General features: G+C 44.8%; 2 protein-coding genes and 1 long non-coding RNA gene across 4 annotated transcripts in view; 2 read left to right on the forward strand and 1 right to left on the reverse strand.

Moving 5' to 3' along the window:
* The window catches only part of LOC126392231 (uncharacterized), a 30,630-nt gene that overhangs the window by 1,966 nt on the left and 1,246 nt on the right, over positions 1–27,418 (reverse strand). The window contains exon 2 of the long non-coding RNA XR_007570155.1: positions 8,044–8,226. This is a non-coding gene — a long non-coding RNA (uncharacterized LOC126392231). The remainder of the gene's footprint in view (positions 1–8,043; positions 8,227–27,418) is intronic.
* il11a (interleukin 11a) lies at positions 8,943–15,353 on the forward strand. Its single transcript, XM_050047510.1, has 5 exons — positions 8,943–9,364; positions 10,058–10,215; positions 12,945–13,040; positions 13,180–13,341; positions 13,843–15,353. The coding sequence occupies exons 1-5, from the start codon at positions 9,358–9,360 to the stop codon at positions 14,020–14,022; spliced, it is 603 nt and encodes a 200-aa protein (XP_049903467.1). The 5' UTR covers positions 8,943–9,357; the 3' UTR covers positions 14,023–15,353.
* znf628 (zinc finger protein 628) lies at positions 16,446–25,948 on the forward strand. 2 transcript variants are annotated; one of them, XM_050047312.1, is made up of 9 exons: positions 16,446–16,611; positions 17,036–17,600; positions 17,796–17,868; positions 18,963–19,901; positions 21,381–21,551; positions 21,686–22,019; positions 22,397–22,551; positions 23,208–23,450; positions 23,554–25,948. In XM_050047312.1, exons 2-9 carry the CDS (start codon positions 17,215–17,217, stop codon positions 25,588–25,590), a joined length of 4,338 nt encoding a protein of 1,445 aa, XP_049903269.1. In that variant the 5' UTR covers positions 16,446–16,611; positions 17,036–17,214; the 3' UTR covers positions 25,591–25,948. The 2 variants fall into 2 exon arrangements, with proteins under 2 accessions (XP_049903269.1, XP_049903267.1); XM_050047310.1 differs by having other exon boundaries at positions 16,446–17,600.

Below are 27,418 nucleotides of genomic sequence, written 5' to 3' on the forward strand. Positions count from 1 at the left end.
TATAAATTGTTTTAAATGCTGGGGTGAACAGTCTTACAGACGTAAGCATCTGTGTGTTTCTGCAAGTTTGTTTGTGTGTCTGTGTTTGTGTGTGTCCATCCGTCTGCGAAAGGCCATCCTCCCACCCCACCCCCCCAACGTGACTGAGGTCATGTCACGTTAACAAAGTCACTCGGCAGGGCGAACTGCGACGTCACACAAATCCTCTTCCTTTTGTCTTCCAGTTCCCTTCACTCTTTCCCCATCATTTCTCCAGGCTCCGCTGCCCCCTTACACACACACACACACACACACCCCTCCCCGTTTCCCCTGCGTTTGTCAGCAGCTCTCAGCTTCCGTAGAATAACAAGACAACAGGCTCAGTGTGTGGCTGACGCAGACACACGGCGCGCCGGCAAGTAGTGGTCAGCTCTGATACAGTATACATCACTCACACACACACACGTAATAACTCACCACAGAAAGAGTGTAAGACTGACAAAGGGACACGGAATGCACAAGTAACGTCTCCGGGATATCTATCCTGCACGCTGAGGAATGCACCAGAAATAGAATCCTAACTTCCACTCTGCTCTTCTTCACTTTTTTGTCTATGCACGCTCACTGGTGCAGATATATCGCAGCCAGGTGATAAAAATAATTCACTGCTTGATTACACATGCTTTGATTGTTCAAAGCTCGCACTGTTTATGTTTCATTGATCCCTCTGCTCACCAGACTGCACCAGAGAAAACAAGACAGGGATGTGAAGTGGAAGTGAGTGAGTGTATGAAAGAGAAAGTAAGAGGGGAAGCGCTTTGAAAGGAGGAAGAGATGGAGAGGGGGAGAGAGGGATGCAGACAGGACACGCAATGACAGGGGAGGAAAGAATGTTTAGGGCGACTGAGAATGGCGGTGAGAGGAGCGGGAGCTCTGAGACAGGCCTGGGCTCTCCAGTGTATTAACACCAGTCTGAGATGGAGGGAGCAAGCAGGGTAGATGGAAAGAGTGTTTGCACAGTAAAAAGTTCCTTTTGCGTGGGTTGCTTGCTTCCCTCTGTACCCCCACCTCTTTCCTTCCTCTTCTCCTTCTCACACTCTGTCTGTGACCTATTGCTTCAACCAGTTCATTCAGAGATTTCCTCACTGGCAGACGCAAAACTGCTTGGACGCAGTGAGGGGGGAACGTGAGCAGGTGAGCGACGCAGAGTCAGAGGAGGGAGAGGGTTTCGGCTGACTCTCACTGTTATGCACATGCATGCATACACACACGTATACTGTGTTTTGTCACATTCCATATAGAGTTTGGTTTCCAAACAAAATGAGCCTCGTAAATGTGTGTTTAATAGAGAGCTGATTTAAACATTTTGCTCCCCCAAGTTTCTGCCAGGAGAGACGTTTGCCTCATGCTCTTCCTTTCATCCCTGCACCCTGCCCTTTGCGCAGCTCCGCGAGCAAGCCAGTGGAGGAAACCTGCAGTAATGATGCCGGTTAATGTACCTCTTTAATGGTCTAATAAAAGGCAAAGCAACAGATGCACAACAGCCATATCTGCCCCCAGTGGGCCGCTCACATGGAAAAGGAAGAGAGCAATTGACACGCATAATTTGTAAATCACTTCCATGGGGAGATTTCTTGACTAAAGACTCGCCAGTGGAGTGGGGGATGAAGGGGGGCTTAAGAGGACTGTCTCTTGACATACATCCATTTGAAAGAAGACACTGATCGCTGACAGTGAGAAAGAGAGAGTCAGAGACGTCACTTTATTGCCCAATGATTGCTGCCCCCTCCTGTGTGTCACTCTTTCTCCCACCCCCTGCCCCCCCGAACTATTAACACACTCACTTGCTCTCTGACGTAGGTTGGAGCTAGGGGGCAAGCGCTGGGGCAGAATGATGGTGGTGGGTAGTGAGTTAGGGTAAGGTTACCATGACAATTCCCCAGATAGGATACCCCGCCGGAGTCACGCATTTGGCAGCGAGCTGGAAGGAATGAACGGGGGACAGAATGACGGAGTAGAGAGGAAGAAGACGAGGAGGGGGAAGAGGTCATGGGGAAACTTGAAAGTGTCCTGTTATAGGAGAGTAAATATTAACAGTAAAAGGTCGGACCTTTGGTTTTCCCTTTGAACGTAATCTCCACGTTTGTTTGCTCAGGCCCTGCTGGAATTCCCTAGAGGAAATGAGGGTGCAACATAAAAATGATGAATTTATTACGACTCCTTCTCCCATAATCCCTTTTACCATCGGAGCAGTGTTGCGTCAAGGCCAACTTATTCACTGTTTACATATGACACTCTGAGGTAAGCAGAACATGAGAGTTAACCCTAAAACCTACAAGACTACTTTATCACCCACCTGGATGTGGAAATTAACCCACGGCAACAAACGTTTATGGGAAAGCCCACATTATCAGAGTATTTTGTTTGTTCTTGTAATCAGAGTACAACCATAATCACACTTAAGTACACAGTGAACAAAACCCCCCAATTTAAAAAAAAAAAAACCTGCTCTTCCTCAAGCTCTTCCTTGTCAGACTAACACACTAATATTTAATGTATTTACAGGTTTTGTATTTAACTTTTAGAAGTTCCTTGTTATTAATGAGGCCATTAAGTGAACTGCATTCAGCATCCTCCGTAGCCACGAGTGAGCACCTGGGCCTCAGCAAAAACTGAGAGACTGACCATGATTGACTTGGCTCCATACTACCTTGGTTGCTGTTTGCAAATTACTTCATCAGCTTAAGTTATAAAGCAACCAGCAGCAGGTCCATGTAATGTAGCTTTACAGCCAACTGGCTAACCTTAGCTCAACGTACGGTCATTTGCCGCCGAGCTAGCTGTAAGTTAGCTACATGGATCTGGTGTTGGTTGCTTTGTAGCTGATAAAGTAATTTGCAAACCAGCCCCAAGAGTCTGGATGAATTTGCTAATGTTATTCACTCAATACGGTATTTTGCTAGCTAGCAATTCAGTTGCGCTAGAAAGCAAGCCAACGTTAGCAAAGATTAGCCAGCCTAAAACCCCAATATCACAATGTATATAACATTTGAGTGTTTCCTCTTTTCAGCACCACTGGCACTGAAAATAATGATATGATATGGGGCACTGAATTTGATAAATTCACTGTTTATCAGACAACAAATGAGATAAGAATGAGTTAGCACATCCCACTATCCTTCCACCTCACCTCCTGCTGCTTAGAGATTAATGCTGCGTTCAACTGGAGCTCATGAGCTCTTGTTTATGACATGGGAAGTCGTGAACATGAATTCATGAACTCGCTCTCAGAAAATATCCACTTATGAGGTTGTAAATACCACAAAAGGGGGTTGTTCATATGATATCATGAACACAACTAACAACGACCCCATTTGATGAAAGCATAAACTTCGCCTAGAGCAGAACGGATGACAGCTTTGGAGACAGAGACAGTCAGTGGCTAGCTCGAATTTAGCCAGCACAAATCTCAACAATAAGTGAAGATCTGTCTTCAGGCTGCTGCCACAAAATCAGAAACACAGCATATGTGGACTCTCTGTCGGGTGTTTGCTGACATTACCGGACTCCATTTCTAAGCTAACACTAACATTAGCTACTGTTCCAAGCTGTTGCGCTGTAGCAAGCTAAAGAGATATTTCTAATATTTCATTTTTTATTTTAAGTTTGGCTCGAAGGCTTCCTGCCAGAAAAGGATTTTTTTGTTGGATTCATCACGTCGTTTGGATTTTCCCGGAAAATTTAGCTCGAGCTCTTTACATAGAAGTCAGTCTACAGGTTGCTAGGCAACCGAGAAAATCAGACAAGGTCTCCGTTTTAAGTTATGTTACAATCCATCCACCTATTGACAATAAAAAATGATTGATGGATGTAAAAAGCTTTAGATCAACGCTTTTAAAGTGACTTTGGTGAACAAATGAATCAAGCAACTGTCTGAATGAATGTTCTGACAACAGGCTACCGTTGCACACTGCTGCACTGTAGCAGAGCTGAAGAGATGCAGCACGCTGTTGAGAGAACAGTGCCTTGAGGGCTTTCTGCCAGAAAGGGATTTCTTCGTTAAGTGTCATCAATCTGTTGGATTTTCCAGGAAAATTCAGCCTGAGCTTTTCATAGAAGTCAGTCCACAGGTTGCTATAGGCAACCGAGAAAGTTGGGGAAGGTCTCAGTTTTTAAGTTACGTTACAATCTGTTCACCCATTGGCATTAAGAAAGGCTTTATACATTAAAGGTTACATACAGTACCTTTAAATCAAAGTTTTTAGAGTGACTCTGGAGAACGAATGAATCAAGCAACTGTGTGGATTAACAGCCAGGCAAAAGGTGAGCAAAGAGTGTGAGGCATTCAAATGATTTGAAGCCTGCGTAATAATGTGTGAATACATGCCATGGCGCACAGGAAACCTAGTGTAAAGCATGACCGAATTCAGTGAAGCTTGTGTGAGTAAAGTTTGTCTGGCAGCGAGGCCTGGCAGGCCCTGTCACAGGTTCCCCTTCCCCTCTGATGTCTTTGAGGTCGTAGTCTGAGTGTCTCACTCTGTTTCTCCTCCTATGGTGGTTTACACAGATTGGTGATGTAATGGGTAGCATATGAAGGCCACACACAAACACACAGACGCACACACAAACACTGATGCTCATGCACGTTATACAGACGCCGCACTTATACCACCACATACCCATAATTACACACATATACTCTACGCACACCCATTTACACAAACCCTGGATTCCCCCTTTTCCAACAGGCAGTGTGCTCGCTCTCTCACACTCGAAAACAAAAGTCCAAACAAAGATACAGAACCCTTTCTTCATTTCACACGCTGACATCTACGCACGTGTGCGCACACATTCCCACAGACACACACACTTAAAGGGCACCCACCCGGTGTCATGGTGTGTGAGTGATCAGCGCTGGCGGATGGCCTAACAGAAGACTGTGTGCTTCAGAACCACCCAGGAGACCCCCATCATGAGAGGCAGCCCAGAGAGGGAATGAGGGAGAGTGACTAACTTCACTTTTTCTTTTCTTCTCTCCCCAGCTGTGTCTTCAAACGGCCCTTTGATGTGGGAAATTAAAAAGAGCGAGTGTGTCAATATCTCCCTACGTCCGACCTCACTCATCTATTTCCTCTGTGGCTCTCCTCCTTCTCCTGCTTTTCTTCTCTACCGTTGACCCGAGAAAACAGAGTATGACCCCTTTTCACCACAACAACTGCGCCACCCACTCGCTGCCACCAGGCCCTCATCATTCGGAGGGTGTTTGTTTGTCTGTGTAGGCCCACCACCGGACTGGCAACTCTGTGTGAATGTGTGCATGAGTGTGCGACTGTGCGCATACAAGGCCCACCACTAATTATTTTCAAACCACACCATGAGTGTATGTCTGTGAATGAGGGTCTCCTAATCTCACACCCAGACTCAAAAACGCTTTCTTCCCTCTCCCTGATCTCTCTCGCGCCCTCTCTCCTCCCTCGCGTGTGTGTCTGTGCATGTAGTCAGGTTTCTGTCCAACTGTGGCACAAATTTTCACCAAATTTTCTGGAAATTGGCAAAAGAACAAGTGAATATGTGCCCATTTTCATCCACTACTGTTGTGAGAATCAGGAATGGGAATCACAGAGTAACTCAGGATACTATCACAATACGTCGCCCTCGATGATGGTGTCATCACAATACAGGGATACACTGCAAGACAATCATGTAGGATACATGGTGATGTCTATGTAACTGACGAAGGAAAAAATACTTCTACATAGGCAAAAGGCAGGAATCAAGTATTTAATCACTGCATTGTGGCACTTTCAAAGAATTAGACAACTGAGATGAAACATTGCACAACAAAGTGCAAAAATTCTTAGGCACCGTTTACACCTGGTATTAACATGCGTCCTGGGTGATCAGATCACAAGTGGACAGCTCTAATCACAGGTGTGACTGCACCCAATGAGTCCTCAATGCAATTTGAGATCTGATCACTGGGACCACATTCAGAGGTGGTCTGGGCTGCCTCTGGCAACATTCTTTCATCAGTTTGTACGCTAATGAGTCCTGGGCTACACTCTATGTAGTAGGGCTGGGTATTGTTTAAAAAATTATAATACCAGTATACCAAAACGATACCCATACTGTAAATGGAGTGGCGTGTATACCGTAAAAATTAATAGTGTGGGCTTTTATTTGCTTCAGTCCCTAGAGAAAGTGCGTTACGACACTTACATATTGGCACCAGAGGATTATGGCTCACTTTATCCTCTTAAAACAACCCATGTTGTTACACATTGATATTTTGTTGAATTTAGTTTGAGACATCACATGACTAAAGAAACCGGGACAGTAGCAACTCTGGAGATGGCTATAACAGGAAGTCTGCTGATCAGGCGGGCAGACAAGATGGTCTGGGATCAGACCACTGGTGCAAGAATGACTGAATGCAGGTATCGTTTGACTGGAGATGTTTCAATACTACTTGGTTCCGAGTTATTTCGGTCAATACCTTAAAGGTGTTGAGTACCCATACCCAGCCCTACAACTCAGCCTACATCCTGGACTTCCTGTCAGTAGACGAACCGTTGATGGACCATCCCTGAAGCCTCTCTCCTCCCGTTGAATAATCAGTTCAACGTCTGTCCAGTTAGCACGAGCTAACACAGCAACAGCTGTTAAAGAGTCCCAGTGAACTCAGACCAACGCCCAAATTGCTTGGCTCTGTCATGCATAACCAGTCCAGTATGCTACATCGTAGGCAACTGGACTTGCTTGAGTTTCTTAAAGACCTTTCACCTTACATCCATGGGGCCTCTCCAGTTCTATCCGTCTTGGATGTAAGGTGAAATGTCTTCAAGAAACTCAAGCAAGTCTAGTTGCCTCCAATATAGCATTTACGATAACGATGACGTGGATGACTGAGAATCTTCACCAACATGTAACAGCCTAGTGATGCTAACAGTTAGCCCTGTCACTGTGTGTGGGCAGGTGGACTCTCACCTGTGAGGGTATCGCAGGACAAACCTAACTCTGGTTAAAAACAACAACGCATTTGGCCTTTGCAAACTGAAATTATGTATGTGTTCATTTGCATATAGAGCAAGGACGGTGAGATCCAATCAGAAGTGGTCACTCAAGACACATGTGGTGACACGTTCTAATGACAGGTGTGAACGGACAGACTGACTGCAACTTGTCCATGTCCACGTATGGCATCTTTTTAATAGCCATAAACTGGCAAAAGGCTGGTATGCCAGAGAGCAGAACCGTTCTGGGGTTCAAATGTTTAAAGGAAGGATGCAAACAGACCTCACTCCAACTCCAATCTTTCTAATCTAACTTGACAACCATTCACGAGGTTTCCAAAGCGAATATCTGAAATAAAAGTGCAACTATTAGGAGTTTTGTTAATGACTTAAGTAGTACGGGGTGCTGACTCTCGGCTCAGGTGCCATAATGTTACCGCAGAAGAAGAAGGCGCATCAGTCAAACCTCAAATGGTGGGAAAAACTGTAATAAAACATGGCGGAAATATGGCATTTAAGTTTGTTTCATGGATTATTTGAGAGGGGTTACAGTCTCCTCATCGCTCCACACGGATCAGATGTTTCCATCTGTCTTGCCATTTGTTGAATTTGGTGTCCAGTCAGTTTCTCACAGGTGGATTGAAACGCACCTATTGAACCCATAGTGATATACAGTGTATGTACAGTGTGATGCATCAGCTGTCCCCCTGTGATGTTTGGGAAACTCATTCTTGCCCTTTGCAACAGTAGGCCACGCTTTACTGCACCTGACTGAGTGTTTCCAGGCTGCTCCACGCTACGTGTGTGTTGATGTGTGTACAGTAGCCTGTTATGTTTCTGCATGTGGCCTATCAGAGCGAGAGCATATTTTGGAGTGTTTTTAAAAAGTGTGTGTGTTTTGCTTTACTAGAGCAGCATGTTTTTCTATGACACAGCGCGTGGCGTGCGCGTGCATCCATGTGCATGTTTGTGTGCGTCTGCTGTGTTGACCCCACGTTAATGTCCTGTGGTGTGTATATATGTGTGTGTGTGTGTGTGTGTGTCCGCTCACTGTTTCTATGCAACACTTTCAGAGGCCCCTTCTGGTCTGGACAACACCTCTCCCCTGCTCCTATCCGTCTCTCACTCCTCACTCTTTCCTTCACCCTGGAGAGGGAGAGAAGGAGTGAAAAAAAAGAGAAGGAGGTGGGTGGGGGGGCAGTGGAAATAACAGGCTGCTGTCTCAGGAGGGGCTCTGAAAAAAAAGAGAGAGAGAGCAAGGGGTGAGAAAAGGAGGGAGAGAAATATGGGAGAGAAAAGGTGTTTGCTGTGCGTATTAGCTATAATACAGGGAATGTGGCGTGTGTAGCCTAAAAGAGCCCTGCCATAAATTCAACAACACACACTTTCTGTGACACTACCCCCCCCCCACCCCCCCCCACACACACACACCCGAACGCAGCACACAACATCACAAGAAGGGCTCTAAATGATACATGGTTACATAAGATATGCTGATACACGTGAAAACAATGGGCTTTTTAAACGTCTGCAGTGATAGAGAGGAGAGAGGGGGGAAGAGATTTGGAGATGGAAAGATAAAAAAGGAGGTAGATGGGAATGATTGGCGCAGGTAGCGGGATGCGACGGAGGAAGTGCTGGAGATAGGGACAGGACAGGACGGGAGAAAGTGATAGAGGAAAGAAAAAAAACAGAAAAAAAACAACGGAACATTTTTTTTTAAGTTTCGCAAAGGGAGACAGGGTGCAGGGAGGGGAGGAGGAAAGAGACGGAGAGAGGGAGTGAGGAGAGAGAGGGAGAGAGAGAGAGAGAGAGAGAGAGAGAGAGCGTGTGTCTGTGTGTGTGTGTGTGTTTTTATGAATGAAGTGAGTCACTGCCGATGTGTCATAGGCCCGACGTCTTTATAAAGGAAGTTTTAAACAAGCCTAAACACTTCACTGCGCGCAAAAATTGGACTTACCACACTCGCATCCCTCTCTCTGCACTTCTGTTGCCTCTCTGTCTCTCCAAACTGTCTAAGTGTCTCTCTGCCTCCTTCAGCAACTCCATAAGACTACATCTCAAACTTTACCCAAGACAGAAAGTTTGATTACTTTTCTCTTTTTTTGTATTTTTATTTTTACCTTCCTTTTCTCCACTCTCTCCGTCTCTCTGAGTGCTTCAGTCATCACTCTGCTCTCTCATTCATCCTCTGTCTCGTCCTGACAACTTTCCTCCTCACTCTGACTGCTGAAGAGAGTGCGAAGAAGAAACCGGAGCACGTGACAATTTCCGGAGTTCAATTTATTTATTAATTTTGTCTATTTATTTATTTATCTACCGTTGCCTTGCTGGGTTACCAACCCCCCTTGGATCCGAACCAAATATGAAATGTAAGTGTGTTTTGCTTTGGATGTTCATGCTCTTACACAGTTTTGCTCTATGTGAATGTGAACAGCTATTTTATGCTTAATTTAACAATTTATCCTTAGATTAAACTTTTAAAAAATGTAATTTAGGGCAACTTTATCCTGCCTCGTGAGGAGTTACACTAGGTCAGAGAGCTCAGATGCTCCTGCAGTGTTATTTTGGCTCTGATTCTTGTGGTTCACCTGTAATTATCAAGCATTCATCATTTCAACACCACTGCGGTTCCCTTTTAATACTTAGTCTACCTTGTATTTGAACTTGAAAGGCAAAGAATGAATGAGCCTACTGTTACAAGAGTTGACTTGGCTGGCTCTTTATAATTTATACCACCAACTCACGTACCTATCCAGTTGCAGGTGTGACAATCAGCAGCATTCATTGCAGTTGCTTATGGTGAAGGAGTGATGGTCATATTCAGTGTCAAAGCTTTTTTTTATTTTAATGATTTAATGATTTGCATTCAGCCTGTGAAAACATGACTCTGACACTGAAGCTCTTGAGGATTTCTCCGCCAAGTCTGGAGCTATTGTTTATATTATGGTGCAATATCTTCCCCTGGAGCTGACAGCCGTGGCCTGAGGTCATTATCATTATGGCGAGATGACAGCGCCTCTCCACTAATTGCTTCCGTTTTGTTCGTCCCCCCCTCTTTACAGTGCTGCTCGACTCCTCCTCGTCGCTCCTCTTCTCGCTGCTATTGGCCCAGCTGCCTGTCTTCACGTCTGCCTCCCCGGTACCGCAGCGGCGGCCCACTGACATGGATAAACTGTCCAATCAGACCAAAAATCTAATGAAGCTCACCCAAGAACTGCTGGTAAGTGCACATGACGTCATGGTGATTGCAAATCACAGCCATTGATTGGAGGAGAGGGCTAATGAGCCCCCTTGTGCTAATTGAATGAGAGTGGATGTGGATGAGGATGCTGTCTTGATTGATCTTTCCCTAATTGGATCTATGTCACCTTTTCAGTTTAGGTAACAGCACCAACTTTGCAACATGCACTGTTGTGGAAACTTTACTAGGGTTTGCTCAGGACTTCCGCTTGGCTTAAGCCGCTTTCAGTGATGACAGACTGGCTGCATGCTTTAGATCAGGGCAGCAAAAAGCCTCAGGGGAGATTTGACTGAGTGATCTCACTTTTAATCCACACTGGATTCAGTAGGTTGGGGAGGTCTGACTCAGCAACCTCCTGGTCTGCCTGGTCACCTGACTGGTGGCAGTACCAGGAAGATTGGTGGCCTGTACAGCTCTTTTATCCAGTCCAACAAAGGTGAAATGAAGTTAATATTAAGTGTTATGGCATTAAGAGGAATAATCATTTACAGTGATGGTGTTTAAAGGGACAGAGAAAGCAAACGTAAAGTCTAGGACTACATCTCAACACTGTACCTGCGACTAAAGCCAAAGTGCTGAGCATACCATCTGTGACATGACAGCAAAGTATATCACACGCCTGTTTACATAGAAACATGTTTATGTTCTGCGGCTAGACTGTGGAAGTGAGGATGGAGTTTTCTTTTTTTTTTCCCCCCTGTGAAATGTGCACCGTACTGACAACGCTGGCTCGAAATCTTATTTTGTTGACAGTGACAAGCGGGGTAGGAAAATCAGATGTGAGAACTCGGCCAAGTTTTGGCTCCAGCTGGTGATTGTGTATCAACACCGTGTTTTAACAGGTGAAAAGAAAGCGGGATAATATCTGCGGATCTCTGGTTACACACGACTGATCAAGAGTCTATTTTTGCATCATGCAAATCTTTCGACTCTTTTGTTCAGAGGATAAAATCAAAAATAGCCACATACTCTCTCTAGTCTTGGCCGGTAGATAGGGTTCAGAAAGTGTGTGTGTGCTGTATGTGTGTGTGTTACAGGCCATTGTGTAGCAGTAGTCTGTAACCTGGGGTCCAGATGTGAGCAAACCAGCATCATCAAAGGGTGATGGGGACAGTATTAGACAGTGTTCAGTAACATGGAAGATTTATTTTAAATTTCTTTCCTTATTGTGTGGCATTCCACTAAAGAGAGGACAAAGTTAGGAAAGATAAATAGAACGGGAATCTGTGGAAAGTCCCTGCAAAAAAGCAATGAAACTGATGCTTTAAAGGGAGAGAAATGTCTCTATGTGTGTGTGTGTGTGCACATAAGTCTATATAAGTTTTCCGATGCACAGTGTGTGTCTGTGTGAGCGAGTCTGTGTGTGTTTGCATGCATATTGTATGGGTGCAAGTGTGTACATGTGTGCATGCATTTGTGTGTATGCATTTTTGTGGCTGTGTGTGTGTGTGTGCATTGAGGGTTCTGTAAATAGTCCCGGTTGTGTAGGTGCAGTGTTTAGTGTTTTGCTTTCGGTCGCCACAGCAAAGTGACTTGATAAAAATCAAAAAAAAGATTTATCACATTCCAGTATTTGCATTCAGGAAGAAAGAGGTTGGATGCTAAGTTCTGTCGGGTGAGGTCATGATCTGTGATGGAGAGAGCAAGAAGAGGAGGATAAGAGGGAGAATTAAAGGCTGAGAAAGATGGAGCAAAAAAACCACAAGAGATGAAGAGATCAGAGAGCCAAATAGATGACAAGCCAGCGGTATATGTGTGTGCATGCATGCACATGTGCGCGGGATGTTGCACGTGCTTGTGCACCTGGTTATGAGACACGGCGAGGCAGAGAGGGAGAGGGGGAGAAGGTAGGGAAGCGAGGGATGGAAGGGGGACAAAAGCGACAGAGACAAAACATTGGAACACAAACATAAGTGAGCTCTTACGAAAGGCTGATGGAGAGACATGCGAGACAAAGCGGCACATTCATCACCGAAAACATCAACACAAACAACTCAGTGGAGAGAGGAACACACTGTGTAACAGGTTAAGGAAGCATTAAGCACACACTACCTGTTTACACAAAACATTTCTCAGCACTCATCATCCTAATGTTGTTATGTTCCTCCACTGATTGGAAATGACGCATGCCACATCAGTCATCTCCATTTCTCCCCATTCATTACTGAATCATGTTTAATACTGAATTGTACTACTGATGAGCACAGCTGCCTTTGTAAGGTGGAGCTCTGTAAACCTGCAGTCAGGGTGTTTATCCCCCTCTGGTGGCCACAGTGAGCACTTCATCCGCTGCCTGGACGGAGTTTACAACACAACTCTAGCTGGGCAGTGGTACTGCGTCATTCCCTCTTTTTATAGCTGTGACCCTGGAGTTTCCCTACAGCCCTGTGTTGTCTGTCCCACTTGGAGCTTTCTTAGTCACTGCATATGTTGCTATCCTCGCTCCCTGTAGAAAACATCCTGTGGGTTCAGGTCATTTGCTCTTATTGTTGACATTTGGGGAGGCTGAATGTGGGTGAACTCACACTGACCCGATCAACCACACTCCGCTCAGTGAGAGCTACTGTCTCTAAGCACAGAAAACAGTCATCCAATCGAGGTGCTACACTAATACTTTCCTCATGCTGCCGTGACTTGTCTCAGGATGAGTAAAATTGCGCTGATGCAAATTACTAACGGGCTGCTCTGTGTCTCGTTTTCTCTTTCAGAGGGAGCATGCATTTGCCTCAGACGTGGAGCCCCACAGGTTCAGCTCTCTGCCAGAAATGAGCAACAGATCAGCCAATGACCTCAACAATCTTGAGGTAATGCTCTGATAATGTATTTGTGTGTGACACTGAGTGTGTGCGTGCGTGCTCGCGAAGGGAGAGGGGGCTTGTCTGAACACAGTTACACGTTGCCACACCCATGCTAAGTCTCTAAGTATGTCTGTGTTGTTTCCAGCTGAAGCCCACACTCTCTCAGCTGCACGCTGACCTGAAGCTGTATGAGCACCACTTTGAGTGGCTCAACAAGGTTTCAAAGAAGCACCACCACCCTGCACTGCCAAAGCTGGTGGAGATGATCAGAGAAATGAAATCTCTCATCAATCTGCTGCACCGTCAGGTAACGAACCGAATTCCCCCTTTTTTAATCTCAGTTGTCCTCAGTGTTTGATTTTATATCTAACTATGTAAGTTTTAACAGGAGATTGTGCCATGTTCTAACAGTTTGCTAACACTTTGAAAGGTCCAATGCAGAGAATTTAAGGGCATCTATTTGCGGAAATGGTGTTTCATTTCATAACTATGTTTTCATTAATGTATAATCACCCGAAAATAAGAATCATTGTGTTTCCCTTACCTCAGAATGAGCCGTTTATATATCAAATGAAGCAGCTCCTCTCCCACATGTTTGACATCTCCTATCTAGAGCCAGTGTGTGACAAATCAAACTCTGGCTCTAGTTTTTGCATCAGCCCCTGTAGCTCTCATACGCACTTGGCACGCAGCAGACGTTTCAGTTCTGCAACCTCACTGCAAGATGCCACTAAATCCTCCAAACCGGACCTTTAAACGTTCTCTATGATCGCCTGTTTTTCTAATCTGTTTGTCTTCTCTCCTACAGATGTTGAGAGTTGAAGCACCGAGGCTGACTCAGGCGACCCCCTCCCTCCCCCCTCACCTCCCCTATCAGTTTGACGTCTTGCAATCCAGCCACGAGCTTCTTCAACACTTCAAGCTCTTCTGTGACTGGGCGTACAGAGCATTCATCAGCCTCAAGCCCAAAGTCTCTGCAGTGCAATGACGATCCATTCGTTCCTCTCCTTTCAACCACATGGCTGCAGAGTCGGTGAGGACACACGGAGTTCCGCCTCAGCCAAAGGGGAATTAAGACCGCGTCAGTGTGCACCGTAGTTAATAGCATCCCTTAAGAGGCCCAAACATCAACCAATGACTTCTGTGTTGAAGAATGTTTTTCCATCAGAGCCAATAAGGATGCGCGATACACTGCAGCCAGTCACAACCATCAAGACTCCTGCCAGTTCAACTACGATGTCACGATCCCCAAAACTCTCTCCTAAAGGCCTTGTTCATGTTATTTATGTATTTATTTATTTATTAACTGTTGGTAATTTATTTAATTTTATTTATTTGAAGTTGTAATGTGTCACTCTCATCTTTATTTTTCTGTTTTAACGTGAATTTAATTGCCCACGTCTCTGTAATCTTTCTTTTTTGTCTTGTCTCTCACTGATTCCTCAAGAAAAAAAAAAAACACAGTAGCACTTCCTGACTTTTGTTTGATTTAATCTACTTTGTGCATTTCTTCAGCCTATAATTCTTCCAGTAGATGTAGCATACATATGGGACAGCCAAGGGTTTCACTATCTCTCACTTACAGTGCCATTAAAGTTAGAAGAAGTTAATGTCATCTTCTAACCATGTTAAACGTGCCACGTCTTAACGATTCAATAGAAATTAATTTATCTGAAAATGTCAAAATGGTAGCCGACGAGAAGTGAATACTTTCTTTGTACCGCAGGCAGAGTCTCTGGTGTCGTTGCCTGTTTCTCCTGTTCTGCATGAGGAGGCATATTTAACGTTGTGGTAAAGTTGTATGAATGTGCCCTGTTGCTGAGCACTGATGGACCTGATTAGATTCTTTGCACAAACTTGTTAGGATTAGCCTCTTGGATGAGTGAGATGGCTGATTTTGAACCTGTGCTTTGGGGGTAGAAAAGTTTGTTGTTGTTGGTTAAACACCCAAAGCCTTAAAATACTATGTATTGTGACACTATGTTCTGTACAGGTGTACATAAGTGTACAAGAATGTAAATTTGTTGTATACAGTGCTTTGTGTATTATGTTGTTTTCTACAATATAATGTAGATTACTTTACCAACTTTATCACTATTATTTTTTGGTTCATTCTTATTCTAGTATTTGTTACAGTATTGACTATTTATTTAAGTAACTTGGTGGAACTATTTATTTTGTGCTGCAGTGGAGCAAGTCTCCTATCTTTTTGTACTTTTATACAATTTTTATTCTTATTTACTATAATTATTATTATTATTATTACACCATCCTGTTTAAATTATTGTTGTAACATCAAGATGCCTCTTCCACACACTGATTGGCCTCAATGTGAAATATGTGCCTTGGTGAAATAAATACTAAAGAATGTGCACAATGGATTTGAGTATATCTTTAATAACCTAACTTGCGCTGTTCAAGATAAGATAAGATAGACTGTGTTGTCCCAAAGAAAATTTGTCTCGGATACATGCAGTACCTGCTGTTAAAAGATACAAAAAATTGTACATACAGTTCCTACATCTGTACAGTCCAAACACAGAGCTGTCGCTATTCACAATCCAACAGACTGCCATCAGCCATCAAACTGCACGCTGCCCATTGCACCACACATCTGTTTTACATAGTTTTACATACACAGATACACACATACATACCTACACATGCATAGTGTATGGTTAAGATACAGTTAGCTTCCCATTTAAGACTTTAATGGACAAGGGGACAAAAGATTTTGTAAAGCAGTTGGGTTACTTTTGAAATGTAATACGTAACATACCTAATTTTATTAATTCTTAAAGTAATGTAAATTATTACATCTGATTAGTTTATAATAACTTTTCTAACAAATGTTTTCAACTGGACAAAAAGCTTTAAAATGTCTGTAAATAGGCTACGCCAAAAGATGCCATTCCTGCAAACATGCAAAGCAACAAAATGAAGTTATATTCTACGTATAAACCTTTTACTATATATAATATATTTGGATGTAACACCTTTATCACCACCATTTTTGATTAGTAACTGCCATTTAATAACATATTTTTTCTCAGTAAGTCCAGCTTATTACAATTACCTACATTTATTTTGTCATTTAATTAAATATAGGCTATTTACTTACCCCCAAACACTGCTAGCCTGCGGTTTAAACTGTGACAGATGGTAGTTTGGGCAGACACACACCGCTACTACATTACCCAGAAGTCTGTGCGTCAGAGTCAGAATAGAACGGATACATATTAGTTTTAAATACATTTTTAAAAAATATTTTTGAAGGTAAAGAAGTGTAAAAACGACACTGGTAAGTAATTTCCGTCAAATTTGGACGTTAAAAATATTTTAAAGACAAATTTTAAGACGTCAATCTGTCTGTTGAAGCCCTCAACCAATGGGAGTAGCGCGTCTATTGTAGCAGGCAGCCAATCGCAGTCGCCGTTCTTAGAAGGCGGCATCGGGTGGAGAACTGCTGTTAGTCTGCGCTGTGTTTATTGTTAAGGTTGTGTGGATTAGCACTGCGGTACCCAGTTCCTTTTCATAATATCAACATTATAGCTTTAAGATGAGTTAAAGATGTCCGGTGAGTACCGATACAGCCTGTATTCATGCACATCCTTATCGAGCAGTTTAACGACGCTATTCCGCACTGACGGAGGCTAGATTAGCTTTAAATGAAGGCCAGTAGCTGTTTGTGTTGATACTGTGAAAACTGATATTGTGTCTGTAGGTTGTCTGTCGGCTTGCACAGCTGACCGGTTACAGTAAGATACAGTTGTACAGTAGCTTGGTGTGTAACCTAGCTGTAGCCACTGTGTGTGTATTGCTAGCAGGCACCGCACTGCGGGGACAGACAGAAACGGACTGACTGCCAGAGGAAAGACAGCAGGGAGGGGGGACGAGCCTCAGACAGAGAGGGAGGGCGGGGGTGGAATTTAAAGGGGGCACGCTCACCAGGAGTTACCAAGTTATAACACTGTATTTATTTCCATTTCACTTTATGTCAGAGCTGTCCTGAGCTGTCTACTTTGGGATGACAGCTGGTGTTTCCAGTGGCTGACAGGGAAAGAATTTATGAAAGAAAACATGAATGAAGGAAAGGTGAAAGAAAAAACCATGATCCTGCACCAAAACTGATCCAGCTGCCAAGGTAACACCCTCATCTGCTACCCAGCTTGCTCTGGTGATGGCTAACTCAGTGGCCTTAGTGGTCCAAGCAGAACTCTTACCGCCTCAGTCCACCGCCTCCCTCTCTCCCTTCCCGTCCCTTCTTGGTTCGGGAGAGGATGGCGAGGACGAGAGGGACAGAGGGGAGCTGGTGGAGGGGGATAAGGAGGTAGTAGAGGGTGGGGAGGAGGTGGTTCTGGACATGGTGACATCGTCCGTGTCGGGCCCGCCTCAGCAGCCCGAGCAGTCGGACCATCCCTTCCAGTGTATGGACTGTGGGAAGAGCTTCAGGTGGTCGTCCAGGCTGACCCACCACCAGCGGAGTCACAACAATGAGAGACCGTACCGCTGCACCCTCTGCCCCAAGGCCTTCAAGGGCTCCTCTGCTCTGCTCTACCACCAACGGTACCCATAACACCATCCTCTTTACCACCCTTATAACTGTAACACTCTAACAATAGTGTCCTGAAGCTGTTAATACTTAATGTATTGAAGTGAATGGGAGAATGGGAATGTAGTGTGCGGACTATATCTAAAATCCATAATCCATACCTTTAATCAATGGTGCTGTCTTCCTGAATTGTTACTTTCCTTTCGCAGGTCTCACTCAGGGGAGAAGCCTTACAAATGTCAGGACTGTGGCAAAGCCTTCAAGCGCTCCTCTCTGCTCCAGGTGAGATGTCAAACAAAGTCATTTCGTAAACAAGGGAGACGTGTCTGGGATGAACAAATACTCAGGGAGTGTTTGTTGTTTATCAGAGGAGCGAGGTGGCTGGGGTGTGACTCTCTGAGCTACAAATGTTTTTCCTTGAGCCTCCCTGAGTGACTTGAGGAAAAAGCACGGCCCTCCTTCCCCCATCAATAACCATATTTTTTCTGTTTACACCAAATATACAGCAAGGAGGGAGGGAGAGTCATCACCAAAAGAAACAGTTAATTTATTATGCAAAATGCAAATCCTCCTTTGAAATTGCATCATCGCACAAGCTGTCTGTGCACTTCAGCAGAATATGGGTGCATGACAGCCACCTGTCATTAGTCCTACCAAACAAAACCAACATTTAATAAGCTTACAAAGGCACATACACTTACATCACAGCGCACACACCACAGGCATTAGCAACATGTGTATAACGACCATTTTTCAAAATAAATCTTAGCGTAACACACACAACTGTGGCAGCAGCAGCCAGAATAATATCAGTAACTGGGCACGGCGGCCATTATAATATTTTATCCTATCCTTTTATTGTATTCTTTGCTGATTGAAGTTGAAAACAAAATCCTAGAGTTAAAAAGAACCCTTGATTTTTCACTATTGAGACATGTATAATGAAGTGATTCTGATTAAATATCACTATTTTAAGCTTAGATTTAGTTATGTTACCTGGTGTAAGCATTCATTGCTCATGATTAGTTCAGGGAAAGTTGGAAATTTGAAAATCTGACAATGTATTCTGTTTTTACAGTTTCTTTTCATGATGAATTGTGTAATTTTTAGCAATTTTTAAAGAAAAAAAATGTTTTTCAAACCCGCCAGCAGGTTTTGGGGTTCAGATGGTTTTTAAAATGAATACAAAACCCAACCATTTAAAGGTGGATTTCCCTCATGTAAGCCAAAATAAAAAACATAAGTCCCTCCACAGTGACTGAAAAATGATATGAAGTGCCTTCCCTCTTTTGCACCACCCTGTTTTGTCATAAATAACAAACAGTCCCTTATGAACCAGCAAGAGATTTCACATCTCCATCTCTCTCTATCTCCAGGTCCATCAGAGCGTCCACACTGGAGTGCGTACCTTCTTGTGCCCCTATTGCCCTCTGACCTTTAAATGGAGCTCTCATTACCAGTATCACCTGCGCCAGCATACTGGAGAGTGTCCGTACCCCTGTGACACTTGCCCCAAGGCCTTCAAGAACTCAAGCAGTCTGCGGCGACACAAGAATGTCCACCTTGGTCTCAAGCCTTACACCTGCTCGGTCTGTAACAAATCCTTCACTCAGTCCACCAATCTGAGGCAGCACATGAGGATACACACAGGTGAGAGGCCATACATCTGTGGCGAGTGTGGGCGGAGCTTCACACACTCGTCAAACCTGGCCCTGCACAAGAACTCGCACTCCAACCTCAACGCAGGAGGGAAGGAAGGGAAGAGGGGGGAAGAAGCAAGGAAGGGAAATGAGGTCGTGGAGGTGGTGGTGGGCACAGAGGAAGTGACATCGTCCATGTTGACGGAGATGGTGGGATTTGTGAGCCAGGAGGGGAGCGATGGAGTGGGAGTGGGGATGGAAGAAGTGTTCCTGTCGACCACCTCGTCCGGGCAGAATCAAAGCCTTCTCCCCCAGCTCACCCTCACCTCTTCTGGGGAGGATGTGTGTACGTCGAGGGCCATCGGGACAGAGGTTCACCTGAGCACAGACACCGGGGCCAGTGTGCTGCTGTACAGCTGTGGCAGCTGCACCCACACCTTTGCCACACGGACAGAGCTAGAGGAGCACCAGTCCATCCACATGGCTCCAGCGGGACATGGGGCCGGTGCAGAGGCGGGGCCTGGGGCAACAATGGAGGTTGGGGACGGGCTGGTGGGAGCTGGTCACCTGCTGGCTGATTTTGAGGAGGTGGTGGAGACGACCACAGTGGCTGAAAATGGACACACGACAGAGGTGCTTCTAGGACTGACGGAGGGAGCAGATGGCAGCAACACAGTGAGTGATTCGATCAAATAGATTAATGTGAGAAGAGAAGAATAAAACCTCTCCACCATGAAAGCAAAGTAGTGTTGTCACAATAGTGGAATTTCAAACTTTGATACAATACCTTGAAATTTATCGATACCACAGCGAAAAACAGCACAGCAACTTTTCTTGGTTAGTAGCAGAGAACAGCAGAATGACTTCAGGAAACATTAACAATAATTAAAAACTTTTTTACAAGTTAAAATTACAAGTTACAAGATAAAACAAAACAAAAAGTGCTGCTAAAGCATATATGCAACCGGAGCGAATAAGACGAATGACGAGAAGACGGCGCTAGAAGTTAGAGAATGGAGGCGGGGTTATGGAGGCACTGCAGCAGTGTTTGTGTCAACCTGCTTTTTGAGAGAAGACAATGAGAAAGTAGTATCGATAGTGTCATTATTGCTGAACATGAGAAATCTAAATCAGGTCATGGAGGGTTGTATGTATGAATCGCAGCCCACATCTTGGATTTGTTAAGCAATTCAAGTTGGTCAGGTGTTTTGCTCATTGACAGCTGTCTCCCTTGGTTCGAGGAACAATTAGACAATTAGAAGTTAGTTGATGGGATGGAAAATTACAATAAAGATCGGCATATTCCTTTGATTAATGTGACAAGCCAACGTATCCTTATACACCAGTTTGTATGATATCTAACGAATTAGCGCCCCACAAATGGCGTTGTCAAGTTACGTACTTAACATAAGGTTACATACTTAACGTAAAGTTACGTAGGTTAAGTTTGGGCAAATAAAATTCCGTAGGTAAGGTTTAGGGAAGTAAAGTCACTTGGGTTCGATTCAAAAAGTGAAGTTATGTAAAAGTAAAGTTACTTGGTTTAACATGGGACACAAACACCGGCCACCTGGGTGAAAGTCCTGTGTTGTTTGACCTATCCACCACCCCAGCGTGCCTCCTTGCAAGAACTTTCGCCCTTTATACTACTTCCTTCTTTACTCATGTCAGCGCATTGGTCACGAGATTGCAGCCTTCCCAACTGGCTCATAATTACATGTAGTTATATATTAATTCTGGCGCATTACTTCTCGTAGGTAATGTACGAACAGTGTATGAGAACATCCTGGACAAACTAATGCTCCTTGCGACAGCTACTGTAGCTCTGTTTGTACTGAAAACCACGTTAGCATGATGGATACACCACTTGCCAATGAGTGGTTTAGGGAAAACAAGACATCATAAACACGTCAGGCTAAATAAACAATCAAACAAAATGGCAGGTCACAGACTAAGTTGTATGATATCCAGTGTATTGACTGTTTGTAATGTGGTATGGAAAAGACTGACCATGCTCTTTAAGGTCAAGACAAACACACAGTTGTCCTTATAATTCAATTGATCTAAAAATACCCGCCCGCCCTCTGAAGTGTTTGTGTTTGATCTGAAGATATGTGTTATTTATATGTATTACTTCCTTTGGTTTGTCCTCAGAATGTGGGCACCACCCAGGCCCAGTTTGACCTGCTGCAGAGCTTCACCGAGGTGACTCAGAGCTCCGAGACTGTTCAGCCAGAGGCCAGAACCACATGGGCAGGGCTGTCATGTGGCTACTGCAATAAGACCTTCAAGACCAGTGGTGGCCTCAATAGACATGTGTCACTGGTGAGAATCACTGCTGTAATTGCTCCTCTGCAAACACTGTATGCAAATTCCAGCACTGAGGATGATGTATTGCATTTGGATGTATTAATCTTAAAATAATCTTTGCTTCCTGTGTTCCCCTTTTGTTTGTCCAGATGCACTCTCTCTCATCACAGTCCCGCTCCCAGTTCAGCTGCTCCGCCTGCGACCGCTCCTTCCCCCTTCTCTCCTCACTCCTCACCCACCAACACTCCCACACGCCTGAGCAACGTCTCCTGGCTGAAGCTGAGGCCGAGATAGTGTGCCCTCCTTCCCTTTCCCTGTCGCTCCCCCTCCCCTCCTCTCCCAGCCAGGCTGACAAGCAGCAGGAAGGCCAGAGGGAGATCCACGTCGATATCATCGCCGTCGGTGAGGAGCAGGAGGAGCAACCGGCAAAGCCGACCAAAGCCCCCAAAAAGACGGGAGCGAGCAAGAGCACTCCTGCAGGAGGTAAAGACATTTTTCATAGCAGAGCAGAAACAAAACATGGATGGAGACAGTGGAGATTTGACTATACAATAGGGAGTGTGAGCCAGACCATCTGTTCATGTGTTTTGGAATAATGTGCTCTCCTTCTGCACTGTAATTGTCTTAATGCAAAGCTAGCCAGGAGAAATCAAATTGGTCGTTTAAATATTTATTGCAACCAGGTAGCTTGATTTTATCTTTCTTTTCCCTCAAAATAATTGAACGCTTCAAAGGCCATTCTTCACTGTGATAATTACAATAATGGTTGCTCGACTTCTAACAGTTTTAACTGTATCATGTATAATTTTTAGTTTTAATTGTAACAAATGTGACCCTCTTTTTCTCACACTTTGATACAGAGAGGCCATACCGCTGCTCAGAGTGCGGAAAAGCCTTCAAAGGTTCATCAGGCCTGAAGTACCACATGAGGGATCACACTGGGGAAAGGCCCTACCGCTGCACCGAGTGTGGAAAGAGCTTCAAGAGGTCGTCTCTGCTTTCAATCCATCAGAGGGTACGGTTCTGTTTGCAAGAAATGTACACACACAAGTTATGTTTTCCAAATGATTCATCAAATTTTATCATTTATGTCACCGTATAATTTAAGATTTCTCTAGTTAACAGCGACTGCAGCTGTCTCGTTTGGTTCACACACTCGCAGATGAATGAAATCTGCAACAGACAAATCCAAAAAGCAATAAAAAATCCCTTCAAAGCAGTAACACACTCTGTAGTTAAAACTTTATGTGACTAAGCGGCTGTTTTTTCAAAACACTTGGGTTGTAATAGTTCATTGCATCGTTCACACATTTTGATGTTTCTTGGTGACCACTCTCAGGCTGCACTGAGGGGGGGAAAAAACATAAAATGGGAACAATGGGAATAGTGCATTCCTAATTGTTACCACTACAATGAACGATTGTCCAGCAGACACTTAGGCTGCGTTCACATTAAAAGCAAATGTGGCTAAAATCCAATTTTTTGCCCTCATGTGACACAGAACTGATTTTTTTCAGAGTAGTGTGGACACAAAAATCCAATTTTTATCCAATCAGATCTGAGCTGCGTTCATATGTCGTCCTAATAATTGTAACCTTTTTAGGACTCTGTACAGTAAATATGATAGATCACTAAAAAAAACTTTTTTTTCTCCACTTTGACTTCACCCAGGTACACACAGGTGTTCGGGCCTTCCAGTGCCCTCACTGCCCTCTCACCTTCAAATGGAGCTCTCACTATCAGTACCACCTGCGGCAGCACACAGGCGAGAGGCCGTACGTGTGTAAGGAGTGTGGCAAGTCTTTCAAGAACACCAGCTGTCTGCGTAGACACAGTCAGATGCACTCTGGACTGCGACCTCATACCTGCTCCATCTGCTCAAAGTCTTTCTCCCAGACATCAAACCTCAAACAGGTGAGCACAGCCGGTACACACCTAGCTATGACCTCATGTTTGGATAGACCTGCTTTTATCTCATCAACTGTTTTCTCTGTGTGTCTTCTTTGTCTGTGAGCAGCATGAACGCACCCATTCTGGTGAGAGACCCTTTCAGTGCACACACTGCAATAAAAGCTTTACACACTCCTCCAACCTCCAGCTCCACCTGCGCACACACTCCTCAAGCAAGGACTTCAAATGCCCGTACTGTGCTAAGGAGTTCGTCATGCACTCCTACCTGCAGAGGCACATCCGCACCCATGGCAGTGGGGTTCCCCTGCCCTGCCCCGGTGGTGGAGGTAAAGATGGAGTTGCTGTGAAAGCCAGTGTCGGGGGAGTAACAACCACCACTACCCTGCTCAACCCCATCACCTTGGAAACCTCAGGAAACCATGGCAGCCTGATTGTGTCCCAGCCAACACTTAACATCCCCCCCAACACCTCCCAGAACTACTTTATGATTCAGACAGCCAGCGGCCTGCAGCTCATTCCTCTGTCATCCCCCGCACCAGCCCCTCCTCCTCCTCCTCCACCACCACCACCTCCGTCCCAGCCCCAGAACTTCCTCCTTCTACAGTGCCCCTCCAACAACGGCAGCCAGTCCAGCTTGATTCTCGTCCCCGCGGCAAACAACCCTCCACCAGCTCCGGAGCCTCAGACCCTCCCCGTGCTTCAGACTATCCAAGCTCTCCAGCCCGTCCTTAACCAAACACAGACTCAGATATCCCAGTTTCCGACCATATCACAGCAACAACAGCAGACCAGGTTTATAATCACCAACAATAATAATGCAAACACTCCTGTTGCCACGCCAACACGCACTCTCTCAGCCAACTCCCTTCTGACCAAGCCCATATTGGGGAAAAGCACACGAACTGCTCGGGGCAGACGAGGACGCAAACCAAAAGCCACTCTTCAGAAGTGTGCAGCGGCTCCTGTCAGTCAGACTGCAGGTGGAGCTCCGTTGGTAACAAACTGTAATGTGACGAGTGTCTCACAGACTGTTACTGCTGCCAACACCACAGAGTCATCATCTGTATCCACAGTGTCACACTCTCCCCTGTCAACATCTTGCACTGCTGTCCCAAGTCTCTCATCCTCCACCACTGTAGCCCCCACAGTGGACACCTCAGGACCGCCATCGACTGTTACCATGGTTACACCAGCTACCACAGTAGCCACAGCATCTGTTTCTTCTCCTGTCTCCGCTGCTCTGGAACGGAAACCCAATGCCACAGTGGGGCAAATAAGGACAGAGGAGAGCATGACGGGGAAACAATTTGTGTTATGTTTTGATAATGAAGGACAGGCCAAGGAGGGGATGAATATGGAGGAGCACGGGCAGTCATACGTGTTACAGTTTGAAGGGGACGCATCAGGAGAGGCTGTGCATGGAGGGATGGGTGGGGAGGGGAAATCACTTGTGTTGCAGTTCAAGACAGATGGTCGAGGTGAAGGAGCAAAAGGTGGAGATAAGGGAGGGATGATGTCACTTTTGCGTGACTGGGGTGGAGAGAAGCAAGGGGAGAGAGAGTCAGGAGAGGAGGGCGGCCAGGGAGAGTCTTACGTCCTACATTTCCACACTGAGGCACAGGACAGTGGTCCATCCAGTGCTACCTTCAGCCAAGGGCAGGACACCAGCCTGCAGCTTTCCTGCACCCCTACCCAAAGTTTGGTGCCACTTGACGGGCAGGAGGTCGTGTTTGAACTAGGGGGTGAGACCAAGATGGAGCAGGAAGCTGAGGAGGGTATGCAGATGATAGCACTGATAGAAGGTGAAGGGGGGATGATGGGGGAAGAAGGGGCAGGTTGCAATGCTGCAGGCGGGAGGGTTGCTGAGGGTGGAGGAGCCATGGAGGGCATATTTCAGCTGGGAAACGGAGAGGAGATTGTCATAATCGAGGTGAGCACCAGTAGCTTAAGAGAAGGAAGGATGGAGAGAGGAGGGGATGGAGAGATCTCGAGTAGTGAGGCAAAATATGAAAGCGTAACAGCTGAGGCCAATGAAAAGTCTCTAAAGGAACACAGCTCTGCAGCAGAGGTGCAGACATCAGCTGAGGACACAATAAGAAATGGACCTATAACTAACTCTAAAGAGATGCAGTTCTCTAATTAAAAACCAGTGTGCATGTTTCAGAAGAAGAAAGTGTGTGTGCGAGTGAATGCCTCACTGTTGGTGGGCTCGGTGTATTAGCACTTTAGAGTTCTCCAGGAGCTGATGGGGAACATGCAGTTAGATGAGTACTGTGTTGTAATCCCATGGTGCCACATACTAGAAATGTTATACATTCAAATAGGCTGTACATGGACCTTGGACTATTCCTAAATATATTAGTTTAAATGATACTGTCATTGGCAGTTTGTTTAATAAGTAAATAAGTTTTTTTGTGAATAAATGTTGTACATGGCCCAATTCTTCACAATGTTAATAGTAAATAGTAGTTAATTATTAATAAATCTGTCAATACCTTTCATCATTTGCCTTTTGTTGCTTTCTTGTAGTTTGTCCTTTTTCTTTATAAAGGGGAGCAACGCCCATTTCCAAAATCCATACATGTCATTCCTGTGGTCTAAAGGCCCAGACACATCACACCAACAATCAAAGAACTAGTGGCAATGAAGGCCGACTGTTGCTTCACCCCACGTTGCCTGTGTCTCGGCCAAAAAGTTGCACTTGAGCACACCACACAGATTACAGCCAACAGCCAACTAGCACGTGCATTCTATGCCTGCATGAGAGGAAATAACTCCATACCATCAGGCAGCAGTAGTCTGTTTTCATCATTCAAAAAGGGTAACAGGAAGAACAGGACGGATATGAGATGCTAGTTAGCCAGTCAGCACATAAACAACCCGGTGTTGAAAGAGCAAAGGATGTTTACCGTGTGCTAGCAAATGATAACACAAACAACTATGGACTGTTTCTGCAAAAGAACTAAATGGTTTCTAACAGTGGTACCCAATTGGTCCAGCCACGTGATCCAGATTTGTCCTTAGTCATTAGTTCAAGGTCCACACAGTTTAATATATTTAGCGTCATACTTGAGATTGGCCATGTCGTCAAGCTAGTTTGCTGTCTCTGTCAAGCACCTGTCTGTTGGTCACTCATTGTGCAGAAGGAAACAGCTCTTCAAAATACAAACTTTGTGCCGGAAATTCAGTGTACTTGAAAATAAAGTGTGTTTAATACAAACTTGACACGCTAGCCACTTGTGGTCCATTCAGAATGGACCCGTGACCCACCAGTTGGGAACCACCGGTTTATGACATAATCTTAGCTAATGCAACAAGTCTGTTTCAATCTCATCCTATGGACTTTAGCCACTTGTTTACTTTCCTCACTTCCATTTCTTTTCTTGTGCACTGAGCTGAGCTGCCAATCAAAATGATTTCATCCACCAACACCCACCATTGTCTCTGATGCCGTTAAAAAGCTGACAAGGGCCAACTAGGGCATCGGATGCTCACTGACAGTTGACAGTGACCAATGGCCGACCATCAGCTTGGTGTGTGAGGACCTTAAGACAGTCCAAAAAGAGCTTAAACAAATTTGTGATGTCATCAAGTGTAAAGTCTGGAGCTGCTCCACAGACAATGAAATGAGAAAGATGTTCTATGACATTGAGAGCACCCAGGGGAATGTTCTGTGTATATCTTCCTGAGACCCTGTATCTTCATAAGATGACATCACATTTTGGGTTTACTGACCTGTTGTCCTCATTCGTTGACACGTTTTTGTGCCATTTAGTGGTAGTTAGAGCACAATACATTAATCCATGTAAAAACGAGATGGCAGCCATCTCTGCCAAGTCAGTCTGCAGCAGATCCTGACACAAAAGTGGACAAGATTTAAAACCTGATCACATTATATGGTTGAAACTTGTTTATTTATTATTAATAATGTTTGTAGTTTAATATGGCAACAAGTTTGACCAATTTTAGCA

The sequence above is a fragment of the Epinephelus moara genome, chromosome 6, assembly GCF_006386435.1.
Source record: "Epinephelus moara isolate mb chromosome 6, YSFRI_EMoa_1.0, whole genome shotgun sequence".
Lineage (NCBI taxonomy): Eukaryota > Metazoa > Chordata > Actinopteri > Perciformes > Serranidae > Epinephelus > Epinephelus moara.

What these genes read in the sequence shown, in the direction of transcription:
- il11a (XM_050047510.1), top strand. An exon ending in ATGACCTCAACAATCTTGAG is followed by an intron (nt 13,041 to 13,179) that starts GTAATGCTCTGA and finishes TGTTGTTTCCAG; the next exon opens with CTGAAGCCCACACTCTCTCA. An exon ending in TCAATCTGCTGCACCGTCAG is followed by an intron (nt 13,342 to 13,842) that starts GTAACGAACCGA and finishes TCTCTCCTACAG; the next exon opens with ATGTTGAGAGTTGAAGCACC.
- znf628 (XM_050047310.1), top strand. Translation starts at nt 17,215, where the DNA reads ATGGCTAACTCAGTGGCCTTAGTGGTCCAAGCAGAACTCTTACCGCCT. An exon ending in AGCGCTCCTCTCTGCTCCAG is followed by an intron (nt 17,869 to 18,962) that starts GTGAGATGTCAA and finishes CTCTATCTCCAG; the next exon opens with GTCCATCAGAGCGTCCACAC. An exon ending in TCAATAGACATGTGTCACTG is followed by an intron (nt 21,552 to 21,685) that starts GTGAGAATCACT and finishes TTGTTTGTCCAG; the next exon opens with ATGCACTCTCTCTCATCACA.